A 17,762-nucleotide genomic window follows, 5' to 3' on the forward strand; every position below is an offset into this window, starting at 1 on the left:
GGGACAGTTTTTATAATCAGGTCTGTTATACAACGATGTTGTACTAGTTGACTTTGATTCTGACTGGGCAGTGTCCATTGATAATCCTACCCAAAACTGAACTGCTGCATTTTGAAAGGTGTAGGATTTGCTCATCTTTTCCTCCCCAAAGTATTGATACTTGTTTAAAAGGGAGGGTCAGAGGACAAGTATGTAATAGCTGCTCTAAGTTTGCAGATGCATAGGTTATCATTAGTTCTTAATACTGATGTTATTTTTATTAATGTGATAAATGAGCAGAGCACCAGGATTATTTTATGGTGAGAAAGATGGGCTTATGCTTTGAGTATCTTAAAATGTTCTTTTTAAGTACACTTAAATCTTTTCAGATGCGTGAGAGCCAGGACCACCCTGGTTTGGTTTAAAGAATGATAAATCATTGGCTCCCCTCAAGTGCACTGCTTACTGAGTTTTAAATTAAATTTCACACTGTTTTGCCACTCAATAAGAATAAATAGAATTTTAAGTTGTCTGCGTAATAAAAACACCCGATGAAGCATGAATAGTATGTTGCTTTTGCATTACTGGGAGTGTCAAATAGCAGTTATGGGCGAGAAACCAATGGAACAGCCATCCTCCCATGTTGGGATTGCTGATTCAGACTTCCCTATTTATCCATAAAATTTTTGCTTATGTCCAGAGTTCTAAAGCCATTTTATAATACTGCAGTATCCCTTTTCTACAGCCTTACTAAAATAGCTACAAACCTATTCCAGTTCATTTTCACTTTCATTGTATATCAAAGTGTATACAGACCAAGAAACCAACTTGAGGTAAATTACATAGCTTTCCATATACCCTTTTTTTTTTCCTCAGGTGCTAAACAAAGGCTCCAAAAAAATGGATACTGCTTTAGTAATGTCTTTTATTCTTAAACATTTCTTTTGCTAGATGTAAAGATTTGGTGTTAAAAATGGTTTTAATATGTAAATATGAGTGAATGCCTTTAGTTTGCCCCTGTTTGTCTATTATTAGTCATTTCATTTATCCTCTATAGAGGAGGATCCTTGCATAATCTTAAATACATTTCATTAGTTGTTGCATTTCTTAGAGTGAAAATACAACTGTTTTCTGTCTTGGATTAATCCTGCTGCTGCTATGAGAAACTGAAAATCAAGAATGTGATGCACTTTTTACATTACTATATACCATACCTTTATAAGTTGCTTTGAATACCTTTCCTGTAGCACAGCCACTAACAAAACTGAATGAATTAAAATTTTTTCTTGAGGAGGGAATCAGTACAAATAAACTATTTATGGTATTGGCCTGTGAAGGGCAATAACTTAGGAAAATAAAAATTGTATTACACTTTTTGGCCTTAAAATATCTTCTACTACTGAAAATCTTTTAAATCTTAGTTTTGTTTCTCTTATTCCCTCTCTCTGCCTCAAAAAGAGGATTTGGGAAGAACGGTTTGTTGCTGATTTATCTTGTAGAAAGAAAAACAATTGTCTACTAGATAAGCTGGGGAGTTTTTGTTTGTATACAGAGGAGAAATAATGCCATCCGGAGCCAATCAGATTTAGTGTAATCAAATTAATCAAAACTCAACTATTCTGCTTCTCCTAGTATGTTTTTACTTAGCAAAGGTAACTTTAGTAGGATGCTACTTGATGAGAGGAAAAGTCATTTCTCAAGCACATACCCAAACTTGAAGGAGACTTAACCCAAAATAATGGAGGAGAAAACACCAAATGGGGTGGAGGAATATGAGAAAGATAAGTGGTCCAAAGCTATCTGGTTATATTTTGATGTTGCCAATATTACCAAGCCAAAATTTTAATTTGCTTATTTAATATATTTGTTGGCCAGAGATCTATTTTTATATCAATGTGCCTTGCATGTATATTTTAAAAAGTTTGGAAAGGCCATGTAATAATGCCTGAGATAGTTGATGGTTCTTAACCACCTCACTAATTTTTATGCAGTATGAAATGCTCATTCTATCGCCCAACTGGTGCTCTCTGTTTAAAGTTATAGATCTTGTCACAAACTGGAACTATTTTATAAACTGGGGAAGTGATTTAATTTACTTTTTTTGTTGTTTCTTTTTTTGTTCTTAATCTGTTAGTGGCTGTTCTGTAGTGGGAAATAGTAAAAGGATTCTTCACTCCCTTTCCCTACCCCCTCAGCACCTTCTTCAAGTAATGTGATGACACCATTTCTTGTGTGCTTTGAAAAAAGTTTCAGCTTGCTGTCTCCTTTAGTGTTATTTTAAAAAAGTGTTATAAAAAGCATTGTTTGCAAAATCTAGGGAGATAATGGAGTCCACTTTAATTTGGAATTCTTTTGTGAGCTATGATCCAAGTTACTGGCTCTTTCCAACTAAAAAATTTTTATTGTTAAAGCACCTTGGCTTAGAAAATTTTAAGTATTTATGTCTGCAACAATTGTCTCAAAATAATGAACTGTGCAATTCTTGTCATTAAAAAAAAAAAAAAAAAAGATCTGAACTCTCCCTAATGTGACTTGTTAGTTTCTCTGTATTTCCTGCCAGTGTAAATGTGAAAAGCTTTGCTTGCATTACGTTTTAGAAATGCATTTTGCACACTCGAATTTTGCTGAAGCTCCATGAAAAGGTTAGATCTTAGTAGATGAATAAAGCTATGCACATGTTTTGAAAGTTTAATTTGTGTGTCATTACCAAAAGTGACCTATCCTTATTACTTTGCTGTTCTTAGCTTTACCATCATTAGAAACGTGGCTCAAAGTAATAGTTCTGGGCTAGCTCATCAGTAGAACTAGAAGAGAGGAAAACTGGCACCTAATTTAATAAACTTCAGTTTAAATGAGAGCTGGGCTTGTATCTACTAAAGGGCTTTTCTTGAAACAGGGCAGTTTTATCAGCTTTACAAACTTTTGGATGCTCTTACTTCCTCGTGGAAACTTTGATTTATTTGATCAAATAGAAATGGGAGGTAACTCAAATAGGAGCGGAGGACCTTTGCCACATGGAGTTCTTTGACAATTCTGTGTCTTAAGCCTGGTTTAAAGGTAGGATAACCATTTTCCCTTTATTGCTTTAGTATATGTTTGGTCTTACTGAATGAATGACTTAAGATTAGAATCATTCAGCTGTTTAAATATCAAAGCACAGGTTGTTTTAAAGATAATGTGTATCTTTTAAAAATTGCCCAAGCTGATTAGAATAACGTTTAGAAACTGGGCGAATTTGGTTAAACTGCTGCAGTCTGCATGTACTAAATAGCTTTACTTCATATGGATGTGTACTTTTAACGATTGTGTAGATGTACTGGCCAGGTTTGTCAAATCTTTTAAAAGATTGTTTTGTAATCTCCTTAGAACTTTTATAGAAGAGGCTAAATAAGTAGAAGATAATAATGCTATTTTCCCCATGCTCCTAGATATAAAAGAAATATTTCTGATTTGTACGTTTTTTTCCTATGTTGAGAGGAGGGTTACTTCTCTATCATCAAGTGTGCTCTTGAAGTATGTTGTTGACTTTGAAAACAGCAAAACCCTTCCTTCCGAAAGTGACAGAAACTAAATCTAGTAGTCAAGATTGGAAATGTAGTCCATCGTGCCTGGCCTTAAAAGGCAGAAATGAGGGAGTATAGCATCATCTTAGATGGCCGTGGCTACTCCTCAGCATCTGTCAGTAGTTCACTTATGTTTAGTCTTAGAATATGTTGAAGGAGCAAAGTAATTTCTGTGTCTTGTGTGCACCAGCACTTAGGAGTTGTGTTACCTCTTCTTAATCTGCGGGAAAGGATAATTAGTGGACTACAGTTATGTTGGAGGATGTTTTTCCTTCCCTCTCCCAATTAAAAAAAATTTTTTTCAGTGTTTGTTTCGCCCAGTCAGAAAGATAGGCCTTTTCTAGATAAAAGAACAATGGCCAGAAATTTACCCTTTTGCTAATGCTTAGGTATTTGCCATAGCTGTTTCTGATGTCCTGGATTCTGAGGAAGCGTCAGTTACACGATGATCTTCCTTTATTGATGTCTTACTCCATGTTCAGTGTTTTAAAAATATAAATTACAAACACTCTACATCCATACCCAGATTTACTTATTTTATCAGAAAAATACCTTGAGAAATTTGTAGATCAAATTAAGAGACAAGTGTACATTGTTGAATAAAAAATTTTAAAGTTTCTGAGGTGTTTGTGTTCTCTTTTGTGTGCTTTAAGTTTTTTAAGAATCTGAAAACTAAGATGGTGAGACATAATGATACTTTTTTAAAGGGTCAAATGTACAAATTAAGTCTTAAGTGTACCATGGTCATATGTCATTAAGACAAATACAGGTTATCAAAGTGCTTAGAATTGGCATATTTGTTTAAAAATGAGCCATGGGAATAGCTATCCTACCTTTTTTGCATGCCCATTGAACCTTACATTCTTAACAACTGAAATAAGCCAAAACTGAGCTCAGCAATTAAGCAACTAGAATAAGTGGCCAAAATTTTGGATTTATTTGCAACTTTATGTAGAAATCCATGGCAATGCATATTTGAGAAATTTCCCAAGTTTGTGTAGCATTGATTTGTCACAAGTTGAAAAAAAATCAGGGCTAACATCAACATATTAGAGTAGGGAATGAGAAGGGGAGGAGATGTAGAAAACATTTATGGAAAGTGTCTGCCACTACATAGACTGGTACATTTCATATGCTTTTATGTTTGAGTTAGGGAATAATTTCCTTGGCCTGGTGAGTTACTTGCAAGGATACAAAAGGGAATTTGGGGTTTCACTGAAGTTTGTCTTTACAAATTCTCATTCCCATAGGTGTGATTCATATAAAAGTATGGTGGGATACCTGGGGGGCTCAGTTGGTTAAGCCTCTGACTCTTGGCTCAGGACTTGATCTCACAGTCAGGAGTCTGAGCTCCATGCTGGGCGTGGAGCCTACTTAAAGGGGCACCTAGTGGTGTGGTTAAGCTTCTGTTTCCGCTCAGGTTGTGATCTCAGGGCCCGGAGTTGAGACTGAGCCCTACACGCTAAGCTTGGAGTCTGCTCAGGTTTCTCTTTCCTTCTGCCCCTCCCCCGCTGCATGCACACTCTCAAGTCTTTGAAAAAAAGAAGTATGGTAGTTAATTCAGTCTACACACTTTTTCTTTTTTAATGACATTTATTGTGGATTTCAGCAGCTAACCTAAAACTCGTTCTGGATTGCTTAGCAAGGTTTCTCTTACTTGGAGCTTTTAGTCCACTACTGTTGGATACGGCGAATTGATTGAATCTGCGAAGTCTGGGCGTGAGAACCCCACTCTCTCCAGTGTTTATAGTCTCCTCCATGATGGTCACATTCCAAGATATATTGATAACCACGGTATCCAGGATACTGGTAGCAGACCCAGCTAGGAAATCCAAAGCACATTAGATTGTTAAAACTAGTTAGGAGCACGGTCAGTACCCTGAAACCTGAGCCTCTTTTCCTCAGCACAACTGGTACAGAGTGCTTTTCACCTTGGAAAACAACAGTCCTCCTGAATGTGCCAGGCACCGTTTGTGAGCATTACATGGCGACAGCTAGTCAGTCAAAAATCAACTTGGACTATGAGAAAGCGTAAAAGGGTGCCTGGTTGGCTCAGTTGGTTAAGCGTCTAACTTGATTTTAGCTCAGGTCATGATCTCAGGGTCTTGAGATGGAGTAACCTACTCCGTGGGCAATCGGCTTCTCTCCCTCTACCCAGCCCCCTGCTTATAAGCATGCACTCTCAAATAAATGAATCTTTTTATTTATTTTTTTAAAGGTTTTATTTATTTATTTGACAGAGATCACAAGTAGGCAGAGAGGAGGAAGCAGGCTCCCCACAAGCAGAGAGCCCAGCGTGGGGCTCGATCCCAGGACCCTGAGATCATGACCCGAGCCAAAGGCAGAGGCCTTAACCCACTGAGCCACCCAGGTGCCCCTAAATGAATCTTTTTTAAAAAAATAAAAGAGTAGTCAACGTTAATTCCGTAGAGCAATATTTGAGAGGGAATAAAACTGACCTTAAGTGAGAGTTGGTACCAACAACTTGAAATTTGAAAATTAGTAACTAGAACGTGCCAGCCAAATTAGTATACTAATGTATGAAATCTGATAAGATGTACCATTGATGTATTAGTATTTACAAGATCTACATTTGCAAGAGTTACTTTGAAATGTGCCCCATCCCTGTTTTTGCACTTACGCCCCACATTGTATCTTCATGGACCCAACTTCGTTGTTGAACCAACCCATGGCTTGCAAGGAGGGGTAGTCATCACAGATCTCCCACTGGCGTCCAATGAAGTTTTCCTTCTCAAAGATGGTAATCTTAGACTCCTTATGATTCTGTAATCCAGAAATTTTTAAGAAATCATTTGGTACCAGTGTTAACTTCTTCTTTATCTTTTTCCAAATTCAAGATACTCCTGGTTTACAGAGGGGAGTACATGATCATTGATCGTAAAAATACTTCAGGCAATATAGAAGTAAGAACTACTCAGTACGGTCTGGTCCAATGTAATAACCGTAACATTTCAAATGTACAAATAACATGTAATACTATGGGGCAACAACAGGTCGACAAAGAAAATAGAGCAGGAAAAAATACTTGAAACACACAGCCAACCAAGGGATTAATATTCACTAATATGAGAAAAGATCACAGAAATGAATAGAAAAAGTAAGCTATGTTGTGCTTGTGTGCGTGTACTGTGTTGGAAACAACCTAAAGTCCAGTAGGGGATATGAATACTATACAAGCATTAAGGCAGAGACTAACGTGTATGGAGTACAAAGACAGGCAAAACTAACTCTCACTAGTCACCCTACCGCACTTTTGAAGATCCTGGGCTCTTGAGTATCCACTTCCTGCCACTCCTAGCTTAATGAAAATACCTTCTACCAGGGAAGAACCAAATGGCAGATTTAGAAACAGAGGGACCAGTGTTTTTCTTTCCTCTTTTTACTGTTCTCCTTCCTGCTGCATTTCAGCATAACTGATGAGAAGCAGCAGTGTCAGTCCATATGCAGCCTCTCTTGCCCCAAACCCCCACATGCACAGAGGTGAAAAATGCAGAGACTCACAGCTGAACAGATGGGGCGGAAGGACATGAGGCGCTCAATGTGGTAGGCATTACTCCCGCTCCAGGCGTCCCAGCGAGGGTATTCTCCTCTCTCCAGGATAAACTGTTGCCCACAGAAGCTGGTATGCTCAAAACCAACCCAGCTGCCAAAGACAAGTTGTGGCGTTTGTTCATGGTGTTCGGAGCCTATGTGGCCTCAGGGAGAAGGCATCTTTTGTTTTAGATGTAAAATATCAAGCCAGATCCAACAGAGCCAAGTCACAAGAAGTGGGAAATGAGCTGACGGCTACAGGAATACGTACAAATATTACAAATGTAATATTTGTTTTGGTTGTCCTCTGAAAGGGTTTGCCTCGCTGACCTGAGTCATGTGTATGAGCAAAGTCAGTCTAAAATTTTATTTCCTTTCTCTCCAGGTTACCTTATTCTCTACTTGGAACTCCAGGTCAGGATCTAGTGACTGACTATTGCTTTGGTTCCAGCCAAACCTATTGGCTTCTTTCTAAGGAAGCAAAGGGTTGAACAGGCAGCTGATGGGCTACTAGTCTCTTGTTTCCTTTTAGCTTTGTGGGTTCTCGCTCCTGCTGTCACACCCCTATTCCTCATTTACTAAAACACCTTGGATCAATTTTTCACCGCCAAACCTCAGTTACTGGTGACGCCTTAAAGTATTTTACTCCCTTTAAAGGGTTAGCTCAATTTGGTGGCTCACAACTTGTGCAAAGCCCATTTTGCTTCGGCCAAAGGAGAATGCTTTCCATGTGTTTTCAGGCCGATGATAAAGGCCTCAACTATCCTGCCAGAGTCAGAAAACAAAACAAGAGTCTAACTTGTCAAAGAAATTAATCAACAAGAAACTCCTCAAAAATTAGCTGGGACCTAATATGGCTCTCACGTCCTGGGGTTTAGTTCCTTTTTACACAGAGATTAGGGAGTTAGCTGGAAAGAGGTTGCAGTTTGACGTTTTCCTCTATTTTCTGTAGGCAAGACAAACTGAAGGATCCTGTGGCTATTCTGAACAGGATATCAGGTATCAGCCTGTGGGCTCTAGAGGCCCGGATCTGATTACTGGCACTCCCCCTCCCCATGGTCTACATTTCTTTAATGCACCCCCCCCACCACCACCACCAAAGCGAGTACCAAGCCACTAGGAACCTCATGTTCCTTCTAGCTTTGAGTTACTAAATTACACACATAGTGATTTCTTTTGAGATTACTGCCATAGGGAGGCCTCTTTCCCAGAACAGATTAGAATCTGGCAGGGGGAGACATCTTTCTTCCCTGATCCCCACCTTTATGGCCCCGTTTCTACAGAGACCACAAACAAGGGCCCTGAGGTCCTGCTGAGGTCCATACTCACGCGCCACATTCCACCTTGAGAGACCGGACATTATCAAAACTGCGCTCAGAGACATTTGGGCAGGAGCTGGTGAACTCCATCCTCTTGCCCTGGAAATTCTCCTGGTCGTAGATGGTTATCTGAATGGAATTGAACAGGGAAACAGAATTAGAATGTGGTACATCAGGAAGAACAGAAGCCCCAGTCAAGAGCTTGACTTTTGTCTGACCCTGTGTTTTCCATCACTAGCTGTAGCCCAGGATGTCTGGTAAGGTCTCTTCCACTACAGACAGGATAGGAAGGGGCTTGGATTAATACCACTGGTTGGTGGTGTTTACATGCCCAGGCTAGGAATGAAGTATGGGGATGAGTTTATGACAGGAATCGTTTGCCAGGAACAATACCTGGCCCAGTGGAAAGGATAATGATGATTCCAGGCCTTCTTGTGGATTATTTCTTATCTTCTCCAGCCACATTCACTAGAGAAACGCATGGTGTAAACCGAGAATTGTGATCAATCCCTTTCATACCTTGAGCTAGAACTTGGCTCTTGAACCTGGCTAGAGGACAAACTCCCAAAGCTGTGAACTATCCCTCAGAGTTGACCCAGTGAAGAAGGTAGGAGTGTTGAGGAAAATAGCGAAAAGCTGAGGCTCAGCCGCTTCGGCTAATGGTTACCATCAGCCTCAGGTTGGGAGTCGGGAGACCTGGGTTGGGATCTGGTGGCAAATCTGTCATTTCTGGACCTCAGCTTCTCCACGGCAGCATATTCCACTCTGGGCTGCTCTATTTTTTTAGTTCTTTTTTTATTATTATTTTATTTTCAAGTAATCTCTACACCCAACGTGGGGCTCTAACTCACACCTCCAAGATCAAGATGTGCACGTTCCACCAATTGAGTCATTCAGGTGACTCTGGGCTGCTCTGTTTCAAGATGATTTTCGGGGCACCTGGATGGCTCAGTTGGTAAGCATCTGCTTTCGGCTCAGGTCATGACCCCAGGGCCCCGGGATCAAGTCCCACATCAGGCCCCCTGCTCAGTGGGGAGCCTGCTTCTCCCTCTCCCTCTGCCTGCCGCTCCCTGTGCTTATGCTCTCTCTCTCTCTGTCAAATAAATAAATGAAATCTTTTTTTTTTTTTAAAAGATGATTTTAGTAGTGTGGAGGAGAGGTGACCTAGAATACGAGGTATCATCTTCCACACACCGAGGGCTTCCAGGGTCATCCTTCTGTCAGAATGGGGCATTCTGAAAGATCCTTCCTGAGACAACATCTGGATGTTGTGTCCACCCTTCCCCTAAAACTGCTATCTTATTGGTCGGTCACTGTCCCGTGGAAAAGCACAACCCCGGGACCTGCTCACAGCGCCTCTCATCCGCTGCCTTGGGGGACTGCTCAGTATTCTACCTGACGGGGGTGAACTTACCTTCCATGGCCCCACGGACCCCGGCATGGGGTTGGTTTGAGCCATCGTGGTGGTTGGAAGGGTTTCTGGAAGACAAGACACCCATCAGTGACATGGCCTCTGGGGGGCAGGGGGTGAAGTGACAGCAAAGGAGGAAGGAAAGGGGGCTTCAAGTCCAGTAGATAGAGTTGGCCTGGGGTCCCGGTTTTGCCTTCCATTAGCTGAGCCTCCGTCATTTCCCCCTGGCAGAGCTTCCACGTGCAGTTTCAAGGGGATTCCAAGCAACCGTGCAGGTGACGTGTGGCCCAGGCCAGGTGACCTCTTGGTTTATGTGGCTGTTGCGCTCTTGCCTGCTTCCAGGTAACCCCTGTGGGTGGCAGCACTGCCTCTGTCTCACCTACCCCAGGATAAAGTCCTTGGTGACTGACCCTCCAGTCCACACGCAGCGTGGGGTCCCCTCTCCACCCGGCTCCTCACAGCCCGTCGCCAGCTGGCCGCGCGCGACCCCGCCGCCATGGCCTCCCCGGGAGAGAGACATGGCTGCTCTTCCAGCCTGTGGTGACTTGCTTTCTTTCCTGGTGTCCAGCACTCATTGGAGCACCTCCCTCTGTCTCTCTGTTGAAGGTGGCCTGGGGGAACATCTCAGGGGCAGGGCCTGGGTCTCCTGACAGAACGGATGCAGCGCCATGTTGGGCCCAAGTCCGGGCAGTTCGGGGTCGAGGGAGAAGATGGGTGGCGTTGGAAAAGCCTTACTGAAGGGAAGTGCGCAAGCAAAGGGGACTGATAATAGCGAAAACAGTGGCTCTATGCCAGGCCCTGTTTGAGATGCTGGGTATGCATTTAATATACTTAATCTTGATACCAGGCCTGTGAGGAAAGTGCTGTCATCCTCTCCATTTTACAGGTGAGGATGCTGAGGCCCATCGAGGTCAGGTAGACAGGAAAGATGGTAGCCAGAGGAAAGGAAGGAAGGATGGGAGGGAGGGAAGGACGGAAGAAGAGAGGCAGCTTTCTTGGCCCAAAACAGCCATCTGTAGCCCTTCTTTCTGGCTGGTCTCAGGCCCAGGGGCTGATGCGTGTGCCACACTCTGCAATGCATCTTTCCATTCTGCACCTCTGACCCCCCGGACTTTTCCCTCTGCCCTGGGAGCCTGTTCATTTCTGGGATCGCCATGCACCCTCTCAGCCTTGATGGCGAGGCCAGGGCTCACTGCCATAAAAATACTCCTCTCCAGGCGCCAAGGGAAGGCTGCCTTCCCCAGAGTTCCCCACTCTTCTCCAGCCAGGCCAGGGCACCCTGCAGGGCCTTACTCACCCAGCTCCTGCTGCACGGTCTGGGTCTCCATCTGGTGCCACTTCCTCTGCGGCTCTGCTCTTTATAGCCCTGTGGCTGAGGGCCTCTGGCTCTGTCAGCACTCTGCTTTCCCTCAGCTTTTGTTCCCCCTGATCCCCAGAGCTTTGGTGGCTCAGCCTGCTGGGCGGGCATCCCTCAGGCTTTTGTTTCAACTGGGGAAACAGAAATCCACAGAGGCGCTGTTGCTGTGGGCAAGGCTGGCGGCGGGAGACCTTGGCGGTGGCCATGGACTTGATTTCAGAACAGCGGCGAGGTGAGGACAGGTGTCTGTGTGAGCGCCGGGCCCCTACCCTTCTTCAAGGTCCTCATGCTGCCCTGGGACCTTCCTCGGACCCACGTCACGGCCAACACATCAAAATGCACCTCATTTCCCACCCACAATGTACATTTTTTGCTCTGAAGAAAGGTGAAAGAACCATAAAAATTCTGAACTTTATTAGGACCAAAAAAAAAGGGGGGGTTCGCTGTGTTCTCAGGAATCTTTATTATACTATATTTATATAGAAATCTGATGAAACTGATGAATCACAGACCTGTACCCCTGAAACAAATAGTAAATTATATGTTAATGAATTGAATTTAAATTAAAAAAAAAGAAATCTGTAAGAATTGAATTCAATGATGGCTGATCAGTGGACATGAGTCTCTCTGTGGTGATTGTATTAAATATTCATTTTAATTTTACAGTTTTATTTTAAAATTTAGTGGCCAGTGAGTCTTTTGGGGTTCTTAGTATATGGTTTTAGGACCTTGGAAATCTCACAGGCCCAAGGTACTATATGCCTCCAGTACCCTAAAAGCTTCGATGATCTCTCCCGGGAGGTTCAGAACATTTGGGGAGAGGAGTGCAGAGGAATCATGGATTTCCCCAGGAGCCACGAGGGACGGATGTGTTGCTCAATTTTCACAGCTGCTGTGAGAAACAGGGGTGAGGAGGGCTTTGAGACAGGCAAACATGGGTTCAGATCCCAGCTCTACCAGCTAGGTGATTCTGGGCAAGTCCATCCGCCTCTCTTAACCCTGCAAAAGGAGATAATATCGACCTGACACGTTCTAGGTTAATTACCGCTTATCACCCTCCTCTTTTTCTGGTGATAGATACTGTAGAAAATTCCATAGCAGCTTGGAGAGAGGAATAAACTTTTCCCAGGAAAGTTCTCCCAATCCCTCTCTGCCAATCAGGTCCAGCCTGTGACTCAAGATTGGTTGGAGAACCAAAACCCAGGGGACGAGTTCTGATAGAGACACAAGTATTTGCAGATCTGGGCAGAACATTCCAAACATCTAGGTCCGAGGCGGAGCACAGAGTGCCATCCTGGATGCTTCTGCTGCTTGATTAATTGGTGATGTCTGGATCAATGGCTGGCAGGGGACAGAATTGCGTTGGGGATCATGGTAGGCACTGGCTGGCTGGTGGCTGTGCAAGGGATTAAGAGACCAGCAGTCCATGGCTGGTGGTTCTTCCTTACCTCTCCCTCCATTCCTGCACAGAATTAGGGTCTTAGGAAAACACCTGTCGGGTCATTTGTTCACTCAGTCTTTCCCTGCCCCCTGGACTGGCAATGTGCTCTCGTGGCATCCCGTACCTCTCCCCCTAAGTGCATTGGTGACGCTGTAGAAAATACTTTAAAAACTAGAAATATTGGGCTCCAAGAAGGGCAACTGAGACACTGGGGGCTCAGGTAAAGGACAAAACTTCTCACAGTATATTTGTCTGTACTTTTTGAGTTTTGAACAATGTGAACACAGTTGCTATCAAAAGATCACTCGAGCTATATTTGAAAAGAAAAAAGCTGAATTGCTTAATTATCTGGCTCTTCCACTGGACTTCGTGCTCTGGGAAGGCAGTGACTTCCTCTGTCTTGTCATTGTATCTTCCGTTCTGGGCATAACTCCTAGCTCGGAATAGGTATGTTTTGAGTGAACGGATGTATAAATGAATGACATCCAATGATAAATGAGGCTTTGTACCCCCGGGGGCACAGAGGTAACATTGAGATAGTCCTGACCCTCATGACAACTGACCTGCTTGGGTTATGTTTGTGCTCTAAGTAAATACTCTCAGCGTCTTCATTCGGGACTTTATGTCCCGTTTAAGTGTCAGTATAACAAAGACTGATGGAACCAAGTTTTACTTTTTCCAGAAAAGTAGGGCTCTTATGTTTGATCGAAAAGCCCAAACACACACGCACAAAACTATAGGGCGACTAGGGGGTGGGGAGGGAGTCAGGATTATTGTGCGACCCATTTACGAGTATCGATCCAATATGGCGGGAGTCATGAGCAGCCCCAGCCCGTCCTCCTCCCGCTTTCCTCAACGAAGCCTGAGGAAGTAGATCTCCAGCTAACCGTTATGCTTCCCGGATATCACCTCCATATTGGTAACCAAGTTCTCTCTCCGGCGTAGATTAGGAAAATACTGTCTGCTGGACTCAACTGCCATTGGACGGAGGGAGAGCAAGGCCTCAGGGTAGCATCAGACACTTAGAGCTCAATAAATGTCAACTACGTTATCGATTACCCCAAGTCAGACACCATCTTGTGCCAGATTCTCACAGACACAAGTGGGAGCAGCCAGCAAAGATCTTAGAAAAATGCATCAGATGAACATTTTCTTTGAATTTGGAGAAGACCACCTTCATTCAGTTTTTCTTTTTTTCCCAAGGGGTTTTTGTTGTTGTTGTCACGTGTGTTTATTTGATTTTAGAGTACATTCTGTCAAAATCTCTAAGGCCCCTGCTCTACTGGGGACATGGATGGTGAACCGTGTTCTCGGCCCACCTACTCGTGAAGTAGGGGCAGCTGGCGGTCCAGCAGGATGGGCTGTTGAGTCGAAGGTGAGGGAGGCCCTTCAGGGGAACAAGACAGCCCTCCAAATGTCACCTGCTCCGTTTAAACTACGAGCCCCTCAAGACTAGGGCTGCAGCCTACACATGGAAGACACTCAGTAGAATCTTCTGGATGGCTTGGACCTCTGGCTTTGCCTCTGGGCCAAGGGAGCCTCTCAGGATGAGGCCCAGCGCAGGAGGGGTGAGGTCATGGGGCCAGGGCAGCCCCTGGACTCAGCACTTTGTGGCAAGAGCATAATGGGGCTGACCAGGCGGCTGAGCAGCACTTCTGTTGTTTGGAAATAAGCAGGATGGGTACAAAGCAAAGGGCTCAGTCAGCGTTCATCCAGCACCTACCTCCCCCACAAGGGGCTGCTTCTGGGGGACCCATTTTGCCCTAGTCCTAGGGGGAGAGATAGGGGGCCTCGCTGGGCCTGGGAAGGCACAAGGGCTGGCAGAGAATGTGGGAGGCGTCCTGAGCCTCCCATTCTTTCTGAGCACTTGCTTTGGGCCCGTTCCTCTGCATCCAGGAGCAAAGGACACACACCTGCTTGGGACACTGTTGTCCGGAGGGCCAGCCTCCCTCTTGGGCTCCCTTGGTAGGTAGCTGGCTCAAAGGCATTTCAGCTGGGTTTGGTCTCACTGAATTTCATGACACTGTGGCTGAAGTCCTGTCTTCTAGGCGAAATCCCACAAAACTTAGAAAACAGGTACAAGGATGGGCCTTACCCTGCCGGCGACCACCAAGCCCACTCTGTTCCACACAGCCCAGTGGCCCAACCTGGTCCCACTGAGGAAGGCAAGGGTTAGCAAATCAAAATATAGGATACCCACTTAACTATGACTTTCCGATAAACAATGAATGTGTTGTATGTAAATAGGTCCCGAACATTTTTGTATACTAAAAGCTTATTTGTTGTTTATCTGAAATTCAAATGTCCTGCCCTTTCTCTGCCAATCTTAGTCTCCCTCCATCTTTGTCTGGGCCGTCCTGTGATGCCTGTCTCCCTCTCTGCTTCTCCCGTCCTCGGGAGAAGTCAGTGCAAAAAGCCACTGTCTTCAGGAAACCTTCCCTAGCATACCCTGGTCCACATCCCATAACAAAGAGGAGAATGGAAGATAATTATTTTTAAAAGATTTTATTTTTTTGACACAGAGAGAGAAAGAGAGAGAGCACGAGCAGGGGGAGTGGAAGAGGGAGAAGCAGGCTTCCTGCTGAGCAGGGAGCCTGATGCAGGGCTTGATCCCAGACCCCAAATCATGACCTGAGCCAAAAGCAGACACTTAACCGACTGAGCCACCCAGGCACCCCGAGAATACGTTTTTAAGTGTTTTCCCAAATGCTTTCTTATATAATCTTCCCAAATAACCATGTGAGATACTCTTAACTAACTCTTCTTACTGTAGGAGAAACAGACTCAGAGAGGGCATGTTCCTTACCCAAGGTCACATAGCTAGGAAGTGGCAGAGGCAAATTTCAAACTCAATTCTCTTTGGCGCCAAAATCTTTATTCTTTACCACGTGGCTTTTGGAGTCCTTGCCTTTCACTCGGATGAACAAGCGTGGCTCATGGGGAATAACCATAGAAGCAACTTTGTTTTCACCGGCTCTGCTCCTGTGTGCTTTTTCTTTGTTTTGTTTGTTCGTTTTCCCCCACTTCCCCCTCCTGTACATTTTTTTCCGGGGCACTAGTTTCTCTCCCTTGTCTCAGATGGAAACTTGGGCAGTGTCTTGGGTTTTCTGGTCACTTTCAGGTCATAAAAACTTGGAGGGTGACTTTCAATCACAAAAGACAGCCTCACTTTTCCATTATTAGAACATTCAGTCGTAACCCAAACTTCAATCTCCTTTCAAAGGTGTGTCTTTTTCTCCCTGCCACCCTAGCTAGGACCTGCCTTAGACAGAAAGCCTGCAACGAGGGGACAGACACTCTTTTCCTTCCCCCTTACTCATGGGTTTCTGATCCTCCCGGGGCTGGAGGGAAGGGGAGAAGGAGGAGAGCAGTCCTGTAGTAAGATGCTTCACACTGTGTACCTGGAAACTCTTCTAAGCTGCCTGACTTGTGGGTGCTGAGTGGATCGGGAGAGCCCCCACCTAGGGCCCTAGACTCACTCTGACGAGGACCCATCAATCCTCCAAGCCGTCTATTGGAATAAATCTAGTCCAGCCCCATCCCAGCTCCTTCTGAGGCACCACCCACCTCCGGTCTGCGGGTAACACTCACGTGTGCTTTGCCAGGACAAATTCTTTCCCTCACCCCTCAGCAGTTGCCCAGCCCAACATCTAACTTCTAGATTTCTCACAAGAGGGACACAGAGCAGTCTTTCCCCAGGGGCCTAGGAGACTTTTCCTTCTGTTGAGGTGAAACTCTTTCCACTCCTTCCCCCGAAGGGTGGTGGGGTTCACAGCACAAGCTTTGTCCATAAACTTTCTCCAAGTTCTGCCTCTCATCTCTCCAAGTCTATATATCCTTGGGGTAAGAAGGGAGGGTTAAGAGCCATCAAATCAGTTCTTAAACACCTCCTTTGAAATTTCTCCAAAGTGGTCTCTCCCCTACGTGTGACATAAACAGAAACCCGGAGCGGGATTTCTGATATCTATTACTTTAACATCTCAGCCAAATGTCCATGCTTTCGTTTTGTTCTGTCTCCTCGTGCTGCTCACCCACTATACTCCCTTTTCTCCCAGTAGGACACATTACGTCCTGTTTTCATCAGCCATGGCCTTTCTCCACTGCCAGCCCCTGGAACCTACAGTACCTGCAACCCCAACAGGCTCCCTTCTTCACCGCCTGCCCTGGCTCCTCACTGATACCTATCCTGGATAACACCTTTTCTATCTTCTTAAGAACTTCACTTATGGGGCTCCTGGGTAGCTCAGTCCGTTAAGCGTCTGCCTTCGGCTCAGGGGCTTCTGGGATCGAGTCCTCCGTCAGGCTCCTTGCCCAGCAGAGACCCGGCTTCTCCCTTTGCCCCCTCCCCCCCACCCCCCCCCCCACCGCTCATACTCTCTCTTTCTCTGTTTCTCTCTCAAATAGATAAGTAAAATCTTTAAAAGAGTAATTCGCATATTTTATTACAGAAGTAGAGGTAACTTAAATCATATATTAATGAAAAATGTATAATAAATGTTTTTTTACAAACTCAGCAGCCCTACTGCCTAGAGGCTCTCTCTGTCAACTGTGTTTTTTTTGTTTGTTTGTTTGTTTGTTTTGGTACTCACTGATTTTAGATGTTTTATATTGATTTCCTATCTTGGCAGATCAGATTTTAGCTCTTTTCCCCTCCCCACCCTCCTGTAGATATATTATAAATTTTGCTTAAATCAATATTTAGTGAATCTGTTTCTGTGACTTTGTAAATATTGTTTTTTACTGGACCAAATAACACATGATAACTTTTTTTTCCTTTTTTTAAAGAATTTATTTATTTATTTGACAGAGATCACAAGTAGGCAGAGAGGCAGGCAGAGAGAGGAAGGGAAGCAGGCTCCCTGCTGAGCAGAGAACCTGATCCCAGGACCCTGGGATCATGACCTGAGCCTAAGGCAGAGGCTTTAACCCACTGAGCCACCTAGATGCCCCAACATTTTTTTTCTAAAGTAGGCTCCACACTCAGCATGGAGCCCAACATGGGGCTTGAACTCACAACCCTGAGAGCAAGACCTGAGTTGAGATCAAGAGTCGGTTGCTTAACTGACTAAGCCACCCAGGCACCCCACTTCTCCTGTTTTGAACCATTTTTTGCTTTTCCTGGAGCTAAAAAATAACTTAT

General features: G+C 44.3%; 1 protein-coding gene across 1 annotated transcript; it reads right to left on the reverse strand.

Annotated features, from left to right (window-relative positions):
• Positions 1-5,216: 5,216 nt before the first annotated feature.
• Positions 5,217-11,152, reverse strand: CRYBA1 (crystallin beta A1). The gene is made up of 6 exons (XM_032848470.1): positions 11,122-11,152; positions 9,828-9,892; positions 8,424-8,542; positions 7,065-7,206; positions 6,184-6,326; positions 5,217-5,364 (listed from the first exon to the last, which is right to left on the reverse strand). Exons 1-6 carry the CDS (start codon positions 11,150-11,152, stop codon positions 5,217-5,219), a joined length of 648 nt encoding a protein of 215 aa, XP_032704361.1.
• Positions 11,153-17,762: the final 6,610 nt, after the last annotated feature.

This window comes from Lontra canadensis, unplaced genomic scaffold (genome assembly GCF_010015895.1).
Source record: "Lontra canadensis isolate GAN:19392208 unplaced genomic scaffold, GSC_riverotter_1.0 scaffold204, whole genome shotgun sequence".
NCBI lineage: Eukaryota > Metazoa > Chordata > Mammalia > Carnivora > Mustelidae > Lontra > Lontra canadensis.

Coding starts and splice junctions, on each gene's coding strand:
- CRYBA1 (XM_032848470.1), bottom strand. CDS start 11,152: ATGGAGACCCAGACCGTGCAGCAGGAGCTGG. Junction 7,207..8,423: donor CTCAAGGTGGAATGTGGCGC/GTGAGTATGGAC, acceptor TGTCTTTGGCAG/CTGGGTTGGTTTTGAGCATA. Junction 5,365..6,183: donor ATGAAGATACAATGTGGGGC/GTAAGTGCAAAA, acceptor TGGATTTCCTAG/CTGGGTCTGCTACCAGTATC.